The 21,974-nt window shown below is 39.9% G+C and overlaps 1 protein-coding gene across 5 annotated transcripts in view; it reads right to left on the reverse strand.

Annotated features, from left to right (window-relative positions):
- The window catches only part of PLCE1 (phospholipase C epsilon 1), a 133,609-nt gene that overhangs the window by 32,463 nt on the left and 79,172 nt on the right, over positions 1-21,974 (reverse strand). For all 5 annotated transcript variants that reach the window (XM_081863943.1, XM_081863944.1, XM_081863940.1 and 2 more), the window contains 4 exons: positions 10,041-10,186; positions 8,403-8,661; positions 6,305-6,519; positions 90-765 (listed from right to left, as the gene is read on the reverse strand). In XM_081863943.1, the coding sequence (XP_081720069.1) occupies positions 90-765; positions 6,305-6,519; positions 8,403-8,661; positions 10,041-10,186 (1,296 nt within the window). The remainder of the gene's footprint in view (positions 1-89; positions 766-6,304; positions 6,520-8,402; positions 8,662-10,040; positions 10,187-21,974) is intronic.

Raw genomic sequence — 21,974 nt, forward strand, 5'->3', positions numbered from 1 at the left:
GAATGGAAAAGAGATTGATCTAGGGGCTCAGTGGGCAAATTACGGTATGTGTTCTGCCTGCTAGGGAACAAGGAAAATCAATCGTTTACCTGGTAGAGGCTGACATATTGTTTCCGCAGCCACTGCAATCTCTGATCAGGAAATCTCTTCATCTTTCTGATAGCATTCATTAATTCCATCAATCCATCAAAGAGCATTTTAGCAGTATATTTTGGAGCAACGAAGTGCAACAACTTATTTTCAGTAGTTTGAAGACCGTATAATAGCGTCACACCGTTTTCTTTAAGGGACATGTTGCAAAGTTTGTTCTGAACACACACAGCATGCATATCAATGCCAGAATGCCCCATATACACAGCCTTTGCGGAGAACAAGTCTAAGCAACCCTCCACAAGTCCATTTAATCCAGTATTGCCAAGAAATTGAAACTTCCCAAGGTCAGCTGTGCTACCCAGCATGCTCAGTTTCACTTTAGAATTTGCAGTGCAAGCAGTGGTGGGTTTCACCCACGTCAACGTACTGCTGTCAGGCTGAAGCTGAAGGAAGCACCGTGCTGAAATGTGTGTCTCTTGGTCATAATGTATGACTGTTGCGCCTTGCAGCATGAACTGGTGGATGTCAGCTCTGATTGACAGCACATACCAGGGAATAAGTTCTATCCCATGACTAAAAGCTTGCTGCTGCTCTTCAGCTGCCTGGGTAGTCCATTCTTTGAATTGCTCAAATATGTCGCTTTCAGAATCTGACAGATCTCCTGTTAGAAACCTGTACAGAAGCAAAGATACAACAAGCCTTTCTTTAGCATACGCGTTCCTAGAACAAGCTATTTCATCATGAAATTTCTGTGAGCATACAACTGCATTCTTTCATATTTGTGAATAAAAGAAAACCATTCCTAACCTGAATCTCAAGAATGACTTTGTTCTGTCAGGAGGAGGAAGGACTGGAGCAAACATGCCACACCGGTGGACAGTATTGGCATAAATGGCATAAGTTACCCTTATTTCAGGCAAGTGAATATTATATCCATGGAGGCAAAGCAGCTCCAATAACACATTCATGCCCAAGACTATGGAGGTTCTACTTCCTCTTGCCTGCTTATGCCCTACTAGTCTCCCTCTCAGTTTCCAAAATAGGGCTGGCAAACTCCCAGCCTGTGAGCCTAATTAGACACAGCAGGGGTCCTAATTTGGCCCCTGAGGCTAGTTCTGTCCAACTACACCCTCTTTCCCCACACCTGATGTCCTAGTCTATTGTTCCTTACGTTGTTCCTTTGCAAGTAGGGCCTCCTCTATCAGTATTTCCTCAAACTTCGATCTCCAGCTGTTGTTGGACTACAACTCCCATCATCCCTAGCCAGCAGGACCACTGGACAGGGATGATGGGAATGGTAGTCCAACAGCAGCTGGAGACCCAAATTTGACAAACGGTGCCTAAGTGTTAATGGGGAGCTCCACTGGGGGATCAGCTGTGTTAGGGAGTTCCTGGTGGGACTGTTTGTAAATGGTCACTGGCAAGCAGACCTTAAACGGCCAGCCAGCACTTTGAACTCTGCTGGCATTTACAAACATGCTCCAGAGAGGATGGCTCTTCCTGCTGATTAATGCAAGAAACCAGCCCTGTGATCTGAGTTTTCAAGTGGTTTGGACAAAAGGATTTCAGAGGGGGTGGCTTTCCTTGCCTATCAGCTGATGGGTACAGAGAGCCAGCCCTGTGAATTATTTTTTTGTGGGTGGTTTGTATTCAAATTGCTTGCAAAGGGATCTCAGAGGAGAGGGCTCTCTACACCAATCAGCTGACTGGTGCAGAAAGCAATCCTCTCAAAAGTGAGCTCTCGGAACCAGACTCTTGGAAGTTATCACCTGATGTCATGATGGTGGTCTTCGCCTCCCGTCAAAGTTGGCCCATGAAGGGCGGGGAAAGGATAAAAAATGAAAGCACAAAAGGTGGGTATGCAAAAGCAAGAGGAGAGGGGTAGCCCCTGTGACAGCTTCCAGAATGGGCAGACTGAAAAGGTTTGACAACGATCTGTTCCCAACTGCTAAACTAGACAATAACAGCATGCACATTACAAATTGTTCAGTGCATTCCTAAACCAAAATGACAGTGTAGCAATATGCCAATCTGTAATGCGGTTTTTCAACAATCAAATAAGAACAAAGAATGTAGTCCTATTCTTCTGCTGATATCACTCACTGTGTACATCCACACACAAAATAATTATCAGCACTCTCTCTATATATGTCTGGATGCAAGTCAAGGAAAAAGAGTGGCTTCACAGAGGTTTAGTCCCTTATCAACGGCAAGTACAAAAAATACTGCAAGCTTCTTTGGAATGAAACAGCATAAATTCTTCCAAGTGTTAAAGCTACCCCCCCAAAAAAAATCCTATCATATAAATCAAGTTGCTTGATGAAAAGCTCTGATCAAAAGTGAAAGAATGTGAAATTTAGCTTGAGGGGAAAAACATGACATGGAAAACATTATGTCACTGAAACTCCCCACTGTCATATTAGAGAAGTTTCATTTACCATAAAAGGGTATTAATATCACTAAAGAATGAACTATAGGCAGTTTATAGATAATAGTTCCTTGGCACAATCAATTGTCCGTATATTCTTCAGGAACTTATTACAAAAGCCAAGATATATGAGTAGTGTCTCTCCCCACCCCCACCCCCACCCCACCCCACCCCCCTGGCCGCCACTGCTCACAATGCGGAAGGCAGCTGTCACTGAATGCTCCTTTCAGATCAGTTCTCACCACCCCATAGCTAAGCAAACTCTTAAGTTACTTGTGTTAACTACCGTATTTACTCGAATCTAACGCTCATCTTTTTTGGCCAAATTACTTTGTGAAAATTAAGGTGCAAATTAGATTCAATGGCACATTTACATTTGCCAGCAAATACTTCTTTTGGTTTCAAGGTTCTGAAAACTGAGGTGTGCATTAGATTCAATGGCGCATTAGACTCGAGCAAATACGTGTGAGATTATCCATTAAAAAAGTACCCCTGTGTTTCATTTGGGCCCTGACGGGTATAGTATAATCATTAAATATGAATCACATTACTTGAGATAAATAAAAGCTTAAGTTTACTCTCAAACAGCAATATTTACATAACAGCAAGATATAATACAGGCAACGACCAATTTAGGCGCATCTAAATGATGTGCGATTGCACACACACACACAACGGTGAACCTCAAAGTAGCCCCAAAACGTCATAATGACGTCACAAAAAGAGTTGCATTGGGCCAGAATGGGCGGGGTAGAACAGGAGTGTGGGCACAGTGGAATGAGGCAGAGCAGGCTTACACATGCTCCACTGACACAGGAGACTGGAACATAACCTCTGCGCAAAACAAGGACTGCTTGTATGGGAGCATAGAACATAACCAAAAACACAATAGTGGTAATTGTAATAAGCAAATAATACTAATAATAATTTTCAAAAACTTCTAAGGATTCTTTAGGACTAGCCTTCCTTTACCCAAGTGATCTCCTAAAGGAGGAGGTGAGAAGCCACCTCTTATTTCTAATCTGTACTTGTCAAATAATCAAGCAAACCAGCACTCTCATTGGTTTTTTTTTTAAAAAAGGTGGCAATTTGAGAGATCAAACTAAAAACTAAAAACTCTGCTTCAGCAGTCTGCTTCTGATATTGGTCAGTCAGATACCTTTGGAAAGGTCACAAGCAAGTCACAAAGGCAACAATCTTCCTTTGGTATTCAGTTGCATATTAGCCCTGCTTTTCTGTTCTACTAACAAATGGAAGATTTATACTCATTCACATATTATATTCTAGAGGAAATGTTTAAAGTTTAGGATCTGAATTTTTTAAAAAAAAAATGTAAAGAAGTTAAACAGTGAAGAAAAGAAATGAAAAGATATGAACTATTAAAGAGGCGTTCTAAATACTTTTCAGATGTCAAAAGGTGAATTGAAAGGCTTGCTCAACGTCAGATGTTGCTCAACTGCCCAGAAAGAAATATTGCCAGATGATAATAATTCTATTAGGAACTATTTTGTCAGGAAGCAAAGATGACTTCATGCACATATTAAGGAAATAAGGACATTTAGAACATGTTGCTGGTGCTACGTGCAGAAAAAGGCATTTACTGGACGCGTGGTCTTAGTGGTTCAGTAAGTCTTAGGATCAGACTGTTAAGAAAAGTCATGACACATAATTGAACAACTGTGATTCTTTCCCCTCCAACCAGCATTGTGAAGTCTAAGGGCCAAAGTACTCATTACATTGCAGCTCCTACCTCCTTGGGGTGGTGTTTTGCAATGATTTAGGACAGGCATAGGCAAGCTCGGCCCTCCAGATGTTTTTGAGACTACAATTCCCATCATCCCTGACCACTGGTCCTGTTAGCTAGGGATGATGGGAGTTGTAGTCCAAAAACATCTGGAGGGCCGAGTTTGCCTATGCCTGATTTAGGAGCAAGTTGATGAGTATATTTAATCCTTCTCCTGTCCCTAACAATTTTTATTCTCTCCAGTGTTGCAGAACCATGTTTACCCTGCAAACATGGATCCATATGCCGGAAAGAGATGAATTATCCAGGGGAAAGTATCTGGCATGGAAAGCATTCCCCACACTTTCAACTTTCTGCTCCAAGTGGGTTTTACAATAGAGAAGGAGCTATGCTACATATAGCTGCAGTATAATGTATAATTTAGACCCAATAGCCTCTATTAAGATAATTAATTGCTATGTTCCATGTAACCAGAACAGATTTACTACTTGAATTTAATGTATACTGGGCAAGAAAGCAAAATTAATTTAATATTTATTTCCTTCTTAGGGAAGATGGCAATATATCCAAACCAAATTATAACACCTTCTCAAAAATCCTAGACTAAGAAACAGTGACCTTCCCCAGGACCACCCACTGAACTTTACAGATGAGCAAGATTTTGGACCTGGGACTTCTTGTGTGGCCAACTGCAAAATGCTATTCATTATACATCACAGCTGTCGGCCTTTAAGAAGTATCCTTCATGAAGAACCACAAACAGATATTATAATTCTTCTTGCAAGTACAGATCTAATAAAATCTTTCAAGCATTGTCCAATAAAGTCTCCACTGCTCTTATATAATTTACATTTAAGTGCACTGTGTTCTGGACTTTTAAGCGGTTTTCTCACAACACAGAGAGAAATTGGGGATCCGAGGTCAGAGAACATGAGCTTTCATAATTAAAACAACACCTGTGCTGAATGGCTGCACTCTATTGTGAATATTCAAAGAGTTTACTAGTCTGATAAGCTTTCCCCAAGATAATTTATGAGCCTCAGATAACTTGCCCTTAAAAGTAGTGGGATTAGGAACAATAATAAATAACCTTTATTTTGACTGGGTCAGAATGCTGTTCCAACAGGATATAATGTTCTGAGCTAAGATCAACAGAGATGCCATAGTGCTATTCCTGGCATCACTGAACAAGCCCTAGTTGCATCTGTAGCTTTCTAAAAGCTGCATGCACAAGATGAAACGGCTTTGCCTAGAAGTAATTACATCATGAGGGAACATAAAATTTAATGAGAAGGATTCTAAACGTCTGAGCGACATGATTCCATGCATAACTCTGAGAAATATCTGGAACTGGAAGCAGTCCAATATAGCAGATATGTTCCTTAAATCAGCCTTCCCCAACCTAGTGCCCATCATATGGTTTGGACCTCAGCTTCCATGACTGCCAGTGAGTGTGGTCAATGATCAGGAATTAAGAAGCCAAAACATCTAGGCAACACCAGGTTGGGGAAAGCTGCATTAAAATGACTAATTTCCTAAATTAATTACTTTTATATAGCAAGCTCATTAAAATAAGAAAACACATATAAAACTGACACGTTGGGGTGGTTTACACATAGTCTTGGGATTACACGCCACACTTGTCCTCCTCTGGCCTGGCTGTGAGGAGGAGTTCAGAAGCTTCTGCTTTCATTTAAGATCAACCACAGTTTACAATGTCATCTCACCTCCAACAAACTGCAGTCACTTTTAACTATGAGATTAGTGGGGGGAAAGTCAACTTCAGATCATAGTTTATGAAGCAATTTTGCAAACACAGTAACATTTCAGAAGTACAGAAAATGCATGGTTAGATGCAAAAAGCCTTTTAATTGATTGCAATAGGCAATTTGATTAGACTGTTCCCTTCTAAATATTGTTATTTGAATTTTTAGTGGATGTGTTATACACAGAATACTGTAAATGGTTTTTTGTTTTATTTAGCAAAACAAAATTTAAAAAGAATTAAAACAAAACAAACCCAAACCATAAAGCCTTACTGATAGCGGTTTCTGTCCTTCAAAGAATTTTTTCTGGAATTTCCATTTTCATAGTCGATGAAATTATCTTCTCCATCTTCAGATTCCAAGCTACGATTACAACTCCGAATGGTTTGAAAGATGTAGTTAGCTGTTGATTCTTTTTCTGTATTATGTAAGCCGTCTGGACCTATCCGTTGTAAATAGTTGTCTTGCCCATTGTATTCTGCAACAAACTAAAAGAAAATCCATGCAAATCAACAACGTTTCGGTAAGCATAATTACTTCAGATGGGCATTTCAATCCAAAAGATAACAGCAACAGCATCTTGTATGTGGGAGGTGATTCTGTAGTGCCCTGCCAGCTGGAATTCTGTTAGATCTACTTACATACAATAGAAGTCTACACATGCCTGCTGACCAGCAAGTCTCATTGAGTTGCATAGGGTTTGCTCTCAGGAAAACGGATATAGGATTGCAACCTTAATTACTACCACGTTTTAAGACGCATGGTGGCTCTATGTGACCAAAGCGCTGTTTGCATAGCATACATAGTAGGAACTCTGAATTCCTCGGTCTCTGTCTCTCTCTCAACAATTTTGCCCTGGAATGACTGAATTTATTGCCTCCAATTCTATGCACATATTTGCTGGCACAATACCCAACTGATTGTTTTACAAGACAGTGACACTGAATATCTCATACCATAATTTTATATATATTTTGGGCAGTAGTTATGAACACACAAATTTGGAAGTAAGTTTAATTAACCAAAACAAGGGCCCGTTCCAATTACAAGCCCAAGGCCCGCATCATTTCCAAATTAACGTTACGATAACAAGGGTCTACCTTTATATTTAAGATAAAAGCTGAGGCTTTTAGAGTATTTCATTTAAGCTGCAAGCTGCACATTATTTCATAGGTACATATTGCATGCCAGTGATGACCAAAATCAGCCTGCATGCTTATGGTGTCAAACATTAATTTTGCTTTATGTTAACAATGAAATCACTGTGTAATATGTGAATTTGAAGATGTAAAACCCAAATATTTAACAGAGGCAATATTGGAAATTAATTTACAACATTCATATTGATTCAAAATGCACAGACAAGGTCCAAAGAATGATAGACGCAGTTCCATGAGCCTTAGGGAGCTTTGTGCTTTGTCTCTCCCCACTCCCATCCCAGCTGGGTGCCAGCTTTTCAAAGAATAAGAGTAACAACAACAACAACAACAACAACAACAACAGGTCACAAGCCTCTTGAAGACCTTTTGGATCACAGTATAGATTTCCAACACTGAACACATACGGTACATACTACTGTTAGATAACAAGATTATGATTAACAGTAGTAATCTTATTAATTCATTGTAATTTGGCATTGGCAATTTACAGACTTTGCGGAGGAAAAAGGCAGCAAACAGCACTATAAAGTGGGGACCTATAATTCTTTCATCACCTAATCCAAAACAGTCCAATTCAGCTGCTAGACAAGAGAAAGCTATTGGAAGACTTTTCTATATTCGGATGATTCGTGTTGTGCTTTTACGTTACACATCAATTTACTTTAGAAAAGGGACAGAAGGATCTGTTACAGAACCATAGAACTGTAGAGCTGGAAGGTCCAATTTCACTTTCTCATTCTTCCAGTCATGAATTCTCCATATTTCTGCATCAGTTTGCATTTTTTTTAAAAAAGTTGTCATGAAAAATCACCAGCATTTTAATGTTCGTTTCTCCTAATGCATGCAGTTTTGCCTAATACACAAATTTTGAAAGACTTTTTTCTATACATTTCTGTGCATTATTTTCACCGGTATATGCATCTTTATGCACTTTCCCCTAATATATAAATTTCTCCATACTTCCTTTGTTTGGAGAACTGCATTGCAAAATTAAGAGGAGTGTGAAAAAAATGTTTCCCCCCAGTCTGCAAATAGTTTCAGGAAGTGCAAATTAGACAAGGCACTAAAATAAAAACCAATCCAAAATCCACCCCTATCATTCCTGTAGGACTGGATGTATGCATGTACATTTTCATATGTGGACAATTATTAATAAAAGCAGGAACTATTGCTGGTCTTTTAGCAATTAATGCTATCTCTCATTAGTTTACCTCCAGTGTTTCATCCTGAGAGTTATACTGAGGACAAAGTCTGATGAGGCTTGCAGTCCCATCCAAAACTTCACAGAGTTCTTTTAAAAATACACCACAGAAAGGAACGACTTTACAGCCTGGGATATTCAGAGCTCTGTTGACAACTTTTCTATATTCAGATGATGATTCGTGTTGTGCCATTGCATCTTTCAAACTTCTCATTGTTTCAATATCAGACTGGTCCATGAATTGCCACATTTTTAAAACTTTTCTTGACCTATTTGAGAAAAAAGCAAGCAAATCATATTCTGAAGTTTATTAATTCAAATCAGACTGCTGCATGCTAAAAAGCTTTCGTTCACAGTTCATTTACACTGTTGCTCTTTTTTGAAAAATGAAACTCACATCTACTTATGTTACTTATGTATGCAAAAATGGATAAAAAGCAGGGTTCCTTTAAAATTCCTAACTGGGACAATTTGTATAAAAAAGCTACACACCTCTTGTAACCACAGGATTTGAGATTATCAAATGCTATGCAATGTAGTTAATAATAAAAAGTATCACTGATTTTGCATGATGGGTCTTTTAAATTGTCAGTGAGACAAGCTCCTTTGAAAGCAGAGCAGTGGCTTGCCCTGTTGGCTGCAAGAACTGTGGCTGTACTGAAAAATCCAAATAAAGCCTTGGTTACTTGCACAGTTTCTTTACACACACACACACACAGGCCTTTTTTGCTATAGCTTAACAATTTATTCATAACAACATAATAAGAGCTTGTTTGACCAGGCCAAAGGTTAATCCATGGGTAGGCATACTAAGGTCCAGGGGCCAGATCCAGCCCAATCGCCTTCTAAATCCGGCCAGCTGACGGTACGGGAATCAGCGTAGTTTTACATGAGTAGAATGTGCCCTTTTATTTAAAATGCATCTCTGGGTTATTTGTGGGGCATAGGAATTGGTTTATTCCCCCCCAAAAAATATAGTCCAGCCCCCCACAAGGTCTGAGGGACAGTGGACTGGCCCCCTGCTGAAAACGTTTGCTGACCCCTGGCTAATCTAACCTAGCACCCTGTTCTCACAGTGGCCACAGTGCAAAAAGGAGTTGGCATTTCCAGGACGCTAGGGAAGAGACTTATCATTACCTTTAATTCTTGCTTTGTATTTATATTCTTTTGATTTTCAATAACATCAATAAAATGTTAATGAAAAATGGAGTAAGAAGGGTTTTTAACATTTTTGAGTTGGGTAAGAAACAATTTCTATCAAAAGTTTTGTGGTCTTCCTTTTAATCTCTAGAATGCCCTTTTCTGTTATCTATGCTCTTAGAAAGCTGGTGTTTTATTTTATTTTAAAGTTTCCATGTTTATTGTTTAGAAAGATAAATGATGTGGTCTCTGGAGAATTGTGAGAAAAGACCTGTCTTTCACCAATTTTAACCTCCGTCATCCATCTTAGTGAATTTTCCCAAAACAGCCTGTCATAAACTCCCTGGACAAGATAAACGAAGCAACTTAGCAACAGAACACTATTTAGCAGTGTGACTGATGACGTGTAGTCCACTGTTTATTTTTTTAAAAGGACAGCTGCAAGTAACAGAAGCTGTAGTTTAATCTATGATGAGTCTCCATCATTTGAAGAATGAGCTGCAAGTACCTTAGGCCTGCCAAGAACTCCATGACAGCGTTGTAGTTGCCCATGTTCCAGCAGCATTTTGCCACGTGTACCACATAGGAGAAGACTTCTCGCTTTTCCTCCATAGACCCAGCAGTCAGAATCAGCCATGTCACCCAAGAGCTCACCTTAAAATAAAAATAAAAAATACAATACAATACAAAAAACAAATCACTTATATTTGTATCCTATTCTTTATACTCACATAACCTGTTAAATAAGTTATCTCAGTTTTCAAGCAACTGACTTGAAAGGGCTGGATGACTAAGCAAACCTACTTGGAAGTACCTCTCAAATCAATAGGACTTTCTTTAGAGTAAACATGGGCAGGATGAAACTGAACTCCTGCAAAAGTAAATCACTTTAAGTCCACATCAGGCAGAGCCAACATGGTATCCTCCAGATATTGCACCTGATTTGGTGCTTCTAAATAGTGAAGAGAAGAGCAGGTCTTCCCTGAAATCTTGCAGGGCCTCGCAATCTCACACGGCCCTGTGGCATCTTTGAGAAGGGAGTGTGGCATCAGACACCTTAAAATGCCAGGTCACCTGCCATTACAATAGCCATATTTCCCACCCCTCCCTCCTTTTATACTACAGTGGTACCTCAGAAGTTGAATGGAATCTGTTCCGGAAGTCCATTCGACTCCCAAAACGTTAGGAAACCAAAGCGCAGATTCCGATTGGCTGCAGGAAGCTCCTGCAGCCAATCGGAAGCCAAGGAAGCCACGTTGGAAGTTCAGGTTCCAAAGGACGTTCGCAAACCAGAACACTCACTTCTGGGTTTGTGGCATTCGGGAGCCAAAACGCTTGAGTCGCAAGGCATTTGGGGTCCAAGGTACGACTGTAGAGTCAGGAAGAAAATTTAATTTCCATCACAGTTGGCCCTGGGGTTAAGAGGCTTTTGCCTTTTTCTCAGTCGGTAGCATTTATTTAACCCATCTACCTGTCACAAATTAGGCAGGTATGGCACTGGGGTTTTGAGAGGATGCACCAGCTCCTGGCCTGAGCTCAGGTGGCCAGGTATGGTGCCACTCACCTCTGGTGGACAGTTGCATTGACCTCTGCTGTGCTGGGTCCTTTATGCTCATTAACTCCCACAGAATTCCCCAGTGGGTGTGCTAGAATGGTGTATTGAACTTTGTATCAGAAGCCTTATTGGGCAAACAGATCCTGGCTCCAGTTCCATACCAACATCACTGACTGCAGTGTAGTCAATAAATCTGTCATCTGTTCCAACCCACACTCATGTCCAATCCATTGTGCACCCTCATTTTGGCCCAGGCGAGGAGTGTGTAATATGCCTACCACACAAACAAGCTCTAGCCCCCATTAACCTTGATGACTGGCCATACTGGCTGGGGCTGATGAGAAGCGGAAGCCAACAGCATCTAGAAGGCGCATTCACCATCCCTGGTCTACATGGTTTGGGGGTTGGAAAACCCCAGTAGCACAGCTCAGCATTCATCAAAAAATATTTTATAATGGGATCTTCTCCATAACACTGTCCTGAGGATGCAATAACTGTAAAGAAAAATTAACAAACCCTCTTGTTTTTGAGCAACATTTTCTCCAAAAGGAAATTTTAAATCATGTCACTTGTAAAAATGTATAATGATGCCTCTCCATCTATAGCTTTTTGATATACATAGTACTTCACTAAAAAAATATAATAAAAAATATTGTTCAATATCAGAAATAATTTAGAAGAAATAGATTTTGACTACAGGTTGAGTTCTCAGAGCTATACTAATATTAACATGCAAAAAACCCCAGCTTCAGTTTGATCTAAAATCCCATTTTCCCACTGTGACTGTACTTGCAATTCTCATATTTCATTAGGCTCAGTGAGAACAATCATCTTCATATATAGATTGTTGTGTGTTCAAACCCTGATCACATATAGATGGCTACTATTTATCACTCAGAAAATGTTCCATTTACTTTCCCACAACTTTTATTAAAGAAAAAAAAAGTAAGTAAGTAAAAGCTATATTTCACATGGAAATCTAATTCAAACCAACTGGACTATTTTACAACGAAATTCCCTAGGGTTTGTTTTTCCCCCATTGTGTAAACACTTATCAACATGAGATAAAAATGTTATTTTTTTCTACATTTAGTTTCCTTCTTGAGTTCTGAAGGATTTGCAATTTATGTTTGCAGAGATATCTTCAGTGATGAGAGCTTCACATAACAGATAAAAATGCATTTCCCTTCAAAGACAGAAAACTATTTCATCTTCTACTGACAGCTAAATTTAAAGACACAAACCTTGTAAAGTCAACCACAAGAATGTGTTGAACTAATTTAAAATTATCTACAAAAACACAGATGGATTATACAGTATATAATTTTACTGTAATTTAGATAACATCTCCTGAACATCTGATTGTTGACTGATAGAACAGCAAATCAAATACTGTACAGCAAAGTCCAAGAGAGAGGCAATTTTATCTGCTTTTACTCAGAGCTTCAATTTAATCCAGCATAGGCAACCCCACAACTTTAATTATTTCTTTAAAATAATATAATTTTTTTTGGGGGGGGGTGTGCAAAGAGGCCAACAATAAAAGCAATCCACAGTTCAATCAAACCCTAATTCAAAATATCACCATAAAAATCAGTGGCACAGTGACAATTTCAAAGCAGCTATCAGAATTCTTAAAAGGGTTCAAATTTTCCAGTAGCAATGAGTTACAAGGATAACTGCATAAAAATGGCAGCACTGTGGCAATGGAACTCACTGAATAATAAAATGATAAATGAGAGGGGATGCAATAAATATTGGATATGCCATGATATTCTTTTTCCACATGTGGTGGAGGTGCAGGAAGTTTAAAGCCCCCCAGATCCCTATTCCTTGAGTCCCTGAGCTGTACCAGTCTTTGCATCAAAAAATAAACTTCCTATCCTCACTTCCTATCCTGGCTGATAAAAGCCAGCTAGGGTTTGGAGGCCGTGACTGTCCTACTGCTCCACCTTTCTGCTCCCTAGGTAGAGATTGCTCTGCCCAGCACTCTTATCAATGCCAATGCTGAACTATACTTTAAGCACTGATAAAATACTATTGCACCATTATATTTTATAATATATTTACGTAAATGAGCCAGCACTTCCTTGGTTTTTAAATCGGTGGAAGTCGAGAACAAAATGAACGCAACATATACACAGCAGAGCCTTGAGTAGAGCATAATGAGACAGTTCACATGTAGCACAAAGTCAAGCAGTGGGTGAGCAAGGAGGAGAAAATGTGCAAGTTTCCAGAACAAAGATCATGTTGCAGTGTCTCTCCTCTGCTCCTGCTACTGTCATGCTAGCTAGGGGAAAGCCAAGGTTAGGCTTAGCATTATGTATGCACTCAAACTTGTGGTTGTGTCCTTCAGGCAAATGGCTTGGAGGTGAAGGTTAGGCAATAACATTTGAGTACTGTATAGGGGTGTTGCTAGCATGCCCTTATTTTTATTTTTGAGATATGTATCTGGCCCTTAATCTTAACATACAAAGGAAAATGCTAATGGCTAATAAACAATTTCCCTTGTACTAGTCCATTAAATGCTTTGGGAAAATCCAAAAACGTGTGTTTCTTATTCACAGTTTCAGCTGTGCACAACACTGCTGAGGATGTAAGCTGCAAAGTTCTCTTTGTCTCAAACAGATAAAACATTTCAGAACAAAAAAAGGGACATCTGCAAGGCTAGCGAATCACCCAACTAACTACTATGCTTTCAGAATCTCAAGTAAATAAATCACACATAGGCTGCTATCCTATGTTCATTTTCAGAGGAGCAAGCTCCATTGGACACAGTAAGATTTACTTCTGTGCAGATTGGCATAGGACTGTGCTGTTATGCATATGCCCTATGAATAACCCACAAAGGAAAAACAAGACAAGCAAACTGGTTGATAAGTGAATCAGGAAATTAATAGACCTTTCAGACTGTTTACTTATTATATTACACTTGTTGCAAGTGAACAAAGTAAGGTGGATAATTGCATAACCTGGAACTAGATCACATTTACCCATCACACATACATAGCTCTAGTTGGAATTATTCATAGAGCCTCCTTTAAACTCTACACTAAGCACAGCATAGCTTTGGCCAGTTGTCCTGGTAATGTAAACAGAAGCTTGGAAAGCCTCAAGCACAAAAGAGAATATGGAACTATAAAAAGGGTTTCAGATTTCTTTAGAAGTGCTACTGCTTAACTATTTAACCTGTAAACAGCTTGGCAATACAAATGTTTCATACTTTCACATCTAAAGCAGTAGGCAATATTCAGAGGTGCATTTTGAGAAGCATCTCCATTAGACAAAAATAAAATAAAAAGAATGAATTGTAAGACTACAGAATCTCCTCCTAAAAACATTTTAAATACTTGTGATTATTATAAAAGAGCTTGGGTTGTAGCCAACAGTGTCCCTCAGGTGACAGACAGACTTATTTCAGTGGAACAAGTGGGGGGAAACCAATTTCAGCTCTCCCCTCTAATCAAGAACTAACATGCTCATGGGAGAAACACTGATAGTCTTTTTTCACATTTTTCCTCATATGAGGAAAAAAATGCACAACCCTAACTGGAACTACAGTGAACCCTTGAGTTACGTACCACTCTAGATATGTAACTTTTGGGTTGCGAACGCGGCAAACTCGGAAGTGTATACTTCCAGGTTTCGCCACGCACACATGCGCAGAAGCACTCTATCGCACTGCGCACGTGCACAGAAGTGGCGCCTCCAGTTACAGACTTTGCAGGTTAAGTACGGACCCCCGGAACGAATTTAATTCGTATCCGGAGGATCCACTGTATTCACAGAGCCCCCTTTAAACTTTTCACTAAGCACAACACAGCTTTCACAGATGGTTCTAGGTTACTCTGCCTTTCCACTAAATGTGCTCTACAAGGTGGGGGGCACCAGAGCCATTGCCATGCCTGCCTGCCTCTGTGGCTGCCTCCATGCCCATCTGTGCAGCAGAGCTGGGGCAGGCAGCATTCTCTGTTTTGCTTGAAGCTGCAAAATGTCCTGGGCTGCCCTGATGGGCACGTTAGATTTTGTCACCCTATAAAGGTGCTGTGAGGCAAGTAAGGCCAAGACAGAGTTATCTGCCCTTGACCACTTTGCTCTGGAGAAGCTTGACCATTGCTCTGCATATCACCTTGTTCAAATACACTTAATAATTTACAAAGAATCAACCCAGGAATATAGTTGTAACCAGTGCTTAGGACACTAAGTGACAAGCGAACAACAGGCCATACAGTGTTTGTAGAACAGCTGCTGAGACCAGTTCCCTCCTTATTTCTTTGGTCAATAACATGCTACAACAGTTTAGGGGGTGAAAATAATAAGCTGGACAGACTTGAACAAGCATAACAACTACTGCATGCACATTAGTAAAGCCAAGCTTTTACAGAGCAATGGAAAACGTGCAGTCAAACCCCAAGCTTAAGCTATAACAGCTTTTATAAAGTCACATTAAGCCCAATGATGTTATCTAGTGGATCAAAGTGTTACATCTTTTAATTTATATCTTAGGCAGGAAACTTGCTTGGAAGGATTACAGTGAAATAACTTGAGTGCTCTAAAATTATGCATTTGTTTCTAATTAATTATGAATATAATTATGAGCATATTGGAACAAGTAATTGTTTTTTTTAATTACTAGACAGAATTTTAAACCTGCTGTTTGTGAACTGAGTAGACACATCAGTAAAAGAAAACTTTTTTTAATCTGAGAAAAGATCTGGCACAAGCAGGAGGAAAAATTCTTTACACAGCCATGAAGACAGAGAAATATAGCTGTAAACTGTGGATGAGATTAGGGACCCACAGAGACTAGTACAGCAAAAAGTACATATATTTCTAAACCTTACAGTATAAACAAATAAATATAAAACTGGACTGGAATGCAAACAAAGCCTTTGAAAAGTGAAGCAACATGTCCTAGACAAAAACAAAAAAACCTATTACAAGTAGAAATAAATGTGGTTCAAGAGATAAAACCTGAGGATTCCGACTTATAGGGCGGTATTCACCTAATCTTTTGGGCTAGTGCAATAATTATTGGTAGTGCAGGGGGATTTCTCCCTCTTCTCCCTCTGCATTGTCCCCAGATCTGCTCTGGAGGACTGGGAGAAACTGCAGACCAGATCTAGGAGACACACAGGAGAAATCTTTGCACTGATGGAACATTTACTTCAGTGCTACAATGAATACAAACCATGGTATTTTGTCAACTGATTCACTTACTTATATACACCTTTTCTACCTATAATACAAGAGTCAATTTCAAAAGTGAAGATGCTGTAATGAACCACATTCCAGGGGAGTGGCAGGGGAGGGCGAAGAGAGACTTGCACCTATTCCAAACCCCATTCAGCTCAGTCATGGGACCTAGGTCTTAATCTTCAAAACTCAGGCCCAAACATAAATCTTTTATAATCAATCAATCAATCAATAAATAAATAAAGTCATTGTATTTCTGGTTCAGATATATTATTCTATATCAGCTGGGTAGGGAATAATATGCTCTGACCTATTTGAATGTGAACAAGACGTCCATAGGACACAGCCTGTTCCTCTTCTGAGATAATCACATTAAAAAATCTCTACTTAAGCAAAAATTAGCACATAAGGTACGTAGCTTAGCTAAAGGCCGCTATATGAGCTGTACCTTGGTTCCTAGTGAACATTTTCATCAGCTATTTCTTTAACATTCCTGAATAAGATCATATCACATATTCATGCTTTTATTGTCACTCAGTATACAGAGATGAAGAGTGGATATGAATCTGTAAGTAAAACACATCTGGTTGAATGCAGTGGAGCCAGGAAAGAAAAACCATTTCAAATAAAGAACTAAAAACACTAGAAGTACAGTTTGATACTTAAAACCAAAAACCTAGATTTGCTCTTGTAATCCCGAAGGTTAAATCCCAGTTGTATACACTAGGGGTAGACAATATGATTCCCCTACAGGTGTTCCTGAACTACAACTCCCATGCTGGCTGGAGATCTGATGAGAGTTGGAGTCCAACAGCACCTGGTTCAATCATTTACACCGGGGGTAGTTAGACTGTTGCTGAAGACATTGCCCCCCTTCCAAAGCCTAAGTAGGTCAGTTCCCAGGTACATCTGTGTATTTGTAAAGCTGGTCCCCTGCTCTCTGCATGATTTTGGCCATAGGTCAGAGATGAGACCTCAAGCCTAGGGCCCAAGCACAGCTTGCCAGCCTTCCCCATCTAGCCCTCCCCAGGCCACCCCCCTCACTAGTCCTGCTTTGCTCCTGCACTCCCCCCCCCCAGTTGGAAAATGTCCTTGAGAGGGGTTAGTACAGCCAGAATCTAGCCTTCGGGTCAAAAAGGTTACCCAATTCTGCCCTAATGACACATCTCATGCTCAAACAGAGGTCATGCTTCTACATATAAAATTATATAGGACATTCCTGGGTATGAACACTACAAAAGCTATGGGCGGCGGGGGGGGGGGGGGAATAGTGAAAGGCAACACAGCATTCGGGTGTAAAAAGATTCTCCGCTCCTGTCATTGGTGAACCATGAACACAGCCATCTATTGCTTGGGAATATCCTGCACCATTGCTTTTAGTCCTAGCATGAATATTCCTTAATGGATTTGACTATTCCTTATTACGGCTCTCCTGCAGTTTCCTCATACAACCCTAGGTAATGCTTTCATGCTGCTGCTACATATTATGAGTTTCATACAATGCTGTAGTCAATGAAGATTATTTTGCCAAGATTATCTAGGACACGTATCCAGTACAAACACTAACTAGCAATATTACAACATTTTGATACATGGATTTTTGTAAGAGCTGTAATTGTCCCTGTACTAGAATAAGATTGAGTGGCTAATTTGCTCGGGAGGAAAGGAATATCCTAACAAAGAACCTTGGCCGTTTTAATATGATTATACACCACTTTAAATGTACTGTTCCAAAGAAGGACTGGAAACAGTTTGATACTTGTACAAACATAATCTTTTCAAAAGGTTTCTGCAAAGCCAGCTAGGCATTCTAAAAATCCTGAACTAGCAGAGAGAAATATTTATTTACATTCCACCCACTGCTGAAGCACAATGATAGTTTTAAGACATCTCTATTTTCTGTTAAAAGGCTAAAGTGGCAATGCTATACCAGTCTACTCAGAAGTAAGTCCCATTGAGCTGACTGGGTCTAATTCCCAGTTAAGGGGGTGCAGAACTGCAACCTATGGAACATACCCAGATGGAAAGCAACAAAGATTGGGGAGTGGGAGGGGGTGGAGGCCAAGCACCATGAGAAATGGTTGAAGGAGTTGTGTGTGCTTAGCCTGGAGAAGAGATGATTAAGAGGTGATATGATAGCCACCTTCAAATATTTGAAAATAAATTACCGTATTTTTCGCTCTATGACGCACTTTTCCCCTCCTAAAAAGTAAGGGGAAATGTGCGTGCATCTTATGGAGTGAATCCAGTCCGGAGGCGCTGCTCAGCGCTCCCTTTAAAGAGCTACGTGGAGCATGGGGGCTTTTCTCCAAGGAGGGAAAAGGGCTGCCCTTCTCCCTCCTAGGGGAAAAGCCCCCAAGAGCCGCACACACGCTCTGCGCACTCTTTAAAGGGAGCATGGCTCTTGGGGGAGCCTTCCTCCCGCTGCCCAGGAGAGGCTGCGTGCGGCTATCCCATAAGCCAGGACAGCAAGTGGGATCGCTGTGCTGCGATCCCGCTGGCTGTCCTGGCTTCTGGCTTAGCCACACGTAGCCTCTTCCTGGCAGGGTGAGCCTTCATCCTGCTGCCTGGGAGAGGCTATGCACGGCTATCCCAGAAGCCAGAACAGCAAGAGGCTATCCCATAAGCCAGATCCCTCTTGCTGTTCTGGCCTCTGGGATTCAGAATCCCCCCCCCCCTGTTTTCCTCCTCCAAAAACGTCTTATGGTCTGGTGCGTCTTATAGAGCGAAAAATACGGTACATAGGTGATGGTCCAAATTTGTTTTCTACTGTTTCAAAGAATAGGACCCAAACCAACATGTTCAAATTACAAGAAAAAGGAAGGTTTTTCTTTAATTCTTAGCATTTTTAATGCATGTTTCCCCCCGTTTTCTCGGTCATTCAAATAAGGATAGAATTGAACTTACAATTTGCTATGAGAAAAAGCACGATTTTTCACTAAATCGATGTGGGGAGAGCTAAAACATTATAAACCAATTCTCAGCTGAGGACTACATGGAATAATGGAAGGCCAACACAAAAAGTATAATTTTTACAGTGCTGCTGGACAGCATTGAACCTTATCTGTCAGCTGAGAGCTAAAATATATTTAAACTACTGTAGTCTAAAATTGGTAACGTGTACTGACTGAATGGTTAGCCTTCAGGTTTCTAGTAGTTAAATATATGAAGCTATCAGTAAAAACTGGAAAGAAATGTATGCCATTTGCTCCTGGAGATAACCAGTTATCCTTTTTTTCTGTACAAAAGCATACAATTTGTAAGACAGCTGCACAGGATATAAAAAAATGCCATGCAGTATTTTCTTTCTGAATTTCTTGGTCAGCCATAATTGATGTTCAGAGCATTATACTGACTAATTTGGTTAAAAATTCTACCCCAAGGGACAGCCCTCTGAAATGAATGGGTAACTACATTAAACATGAAATGCCTTTGTCAGGAAGCAAAAACTATTAAGTAATATCAATTAGCACTAGCATTTATCAAAAATTTACGAAAAAGCAGTGTTACATGATATGCCATTTGCATGCAATAATTGCGCAGTGGAAAAAAAGGACAATGGTATGAAATAGTTGTCTCCTATTAAGTATCAAGAGTCTGTCATCTAAAAATTCATTCTGGCTCCCACAATATAAATATAGTGAATTATTTTTGCAGGCAATGCCAGAAGTCAGCAAGCAGTTACTGGTTTTCGCCAACCAAAGCATGACTCTTTCTGTAGGAATTTTCTTTCAAATAGATAAACAGCGATGGACAGAAAATCCCTGTTGCTAATGGAGTATGTATGACAAACATATTGAACATGCAGCTAATATTGTAAATAATGTAAAGAATTGATATATCAAATTTTCCCCAAAATTGTAAATTAAATTTAGCAAAAGCACATTTCACTATCTAGTATATAAATAGAAATAAAAAGTTTCCAATTTCTACTGCATTAACTGAAGTCTCAATGCAATAAGCTTAGAATCTCAGCTAAAGCATCCATGACAGATGGCCATCTAAACACTGCTTAAAAACCTCAAAGGAAGGAGAGAACACAAATTCCTGAAGGAGACCGTTCCATTGTCAAACAGCTCTTACTGTCAGATTCCCCCCCCCCCATATGTTTAGTCAGAATGCCCTTTCTTGTAACTTGAAGCCATTGGTTCGAGTCCTACCCTTACCTTAGGTAAGTATTGTGTGAAGCAACAAATGAGTAGCATTTCCAGGGTTCTTAGGGTTGAATCCAACTAAGTCATTGCGTGAGCGGAATAACTTCTGTCAGAGCAACAGAACTTTGCCTCCTCAACATGTCTCTCCCAGCACCCCCAAATCTGACCCAGAGGATCCAGATACATGAGGAGAGAAGACAGAGGGGAAGTTTCACTATATGAATGGACAACCCTTAGATATTGCAAACCATATAGGGGAGGTCCATACCTCAGTAAGAAAGGACCATAGCTCAGTGACAGAGCACCTGCTTTTCTTGCAGAAGATTGATGGTTCAATTGCTGGCCTCTCCAAGTAGGACCAACAAATTCCCCAGTCTGAAACTCTTCGAGAGCAGCTGCTGTTCAGTACACAGTCTAAATAATACTGAGATAAATGGTCTGACTTTGTATTAAGGCACCTTCCTTTTTTTCCTATGAAAATTATCTTATCTTAAAAGTAATATGTGAAAACAAAGGCCTTAATATAGCAGAATCTTTGAAATCAAATTTTTACGCCCCTATGAACTGTTAAAAGCGGTGGAGTTTTCAAGTCAACATTTGCCAATATATATACAGTGGTAACTCGGGTTACATACACTTCAGGTTACAGACTCCGCTAACCCAGAAATATTACCTCAGGTTGAGAACTTTGCTTCAGGATGATAACAGAAATTGTGCAGCAGCAGCGCAGCAGGCCCCATTAGCTAAAGTGGTGCTTCAGGTTAAGAACAGTTTCACGTTAAGAACAGACCTCCGGAACAAATTAAGTACTTAACCTGAGGTACCACTGTACAGCATTGCTGCTGCTGCTGCTGCTGCTACTACTACTATTTAATATATTTATATCCCACCTTTCTTCCAAGTTGGCAAGTGTCCCATATTTTAAAAGAATCAGAGGTTGTTAAGAAGAAAAGGAATGCCTTATTTCAGAATAGTACCCAAAGCTCTACTGAACTCTGAACACATTAGCACGTATCTTTCACTTCAAAGTACAGGGCTACCAAAGCAAAAATAAAAATAAATAAAAATACAAAGACTTCAAAGAAAAGTTCTATAGTGTTTCTGATTTTATGGTTTTAGCATGTTCCCATCGTATAATTGACCGAGTGGCTTTTGTGATGAATGGATCATCTCCAAACTGATATTTAGAGCAACGGGAATGTTGTTCTCCTTTGAACAAACCGGAGACAGTGGTATGAGATTGCCTTTGATTGTGGAAACAACGCAAGAGAAAAATGGGGGAGATCACAAAACAGAAGGAACAAGCAGGGGATGGAGGGGGGTGGAGGAAGAAAAAAGAGGCAAAGCCTCAAAAATATACAGAAAAAATATATATGAAATTGAATCAAATAGTAAGATGCCAAATGCATTTCAATAAAGACTTTCTTCAGGATTTCCCAGTAAAGCAACATCTCTCCCACACGTTGCCTTATAAGGAAAAATGTTGCCTTGCTAGGAAAGGTGTATTTTTGTGCCCTCAAAAGTCTTTAAAGAACTA

This window comes from Podarcis erhardii (assembly GCF_964252035.2).
Source record: "Podarcis erhardii genome assembly, chromosome: 5".
NCBI lineage: Eukaryota > Metazoa > Chordata > Lepidosauria > Squamata > Lacertidae > Podarcis > Podarcis erhardii.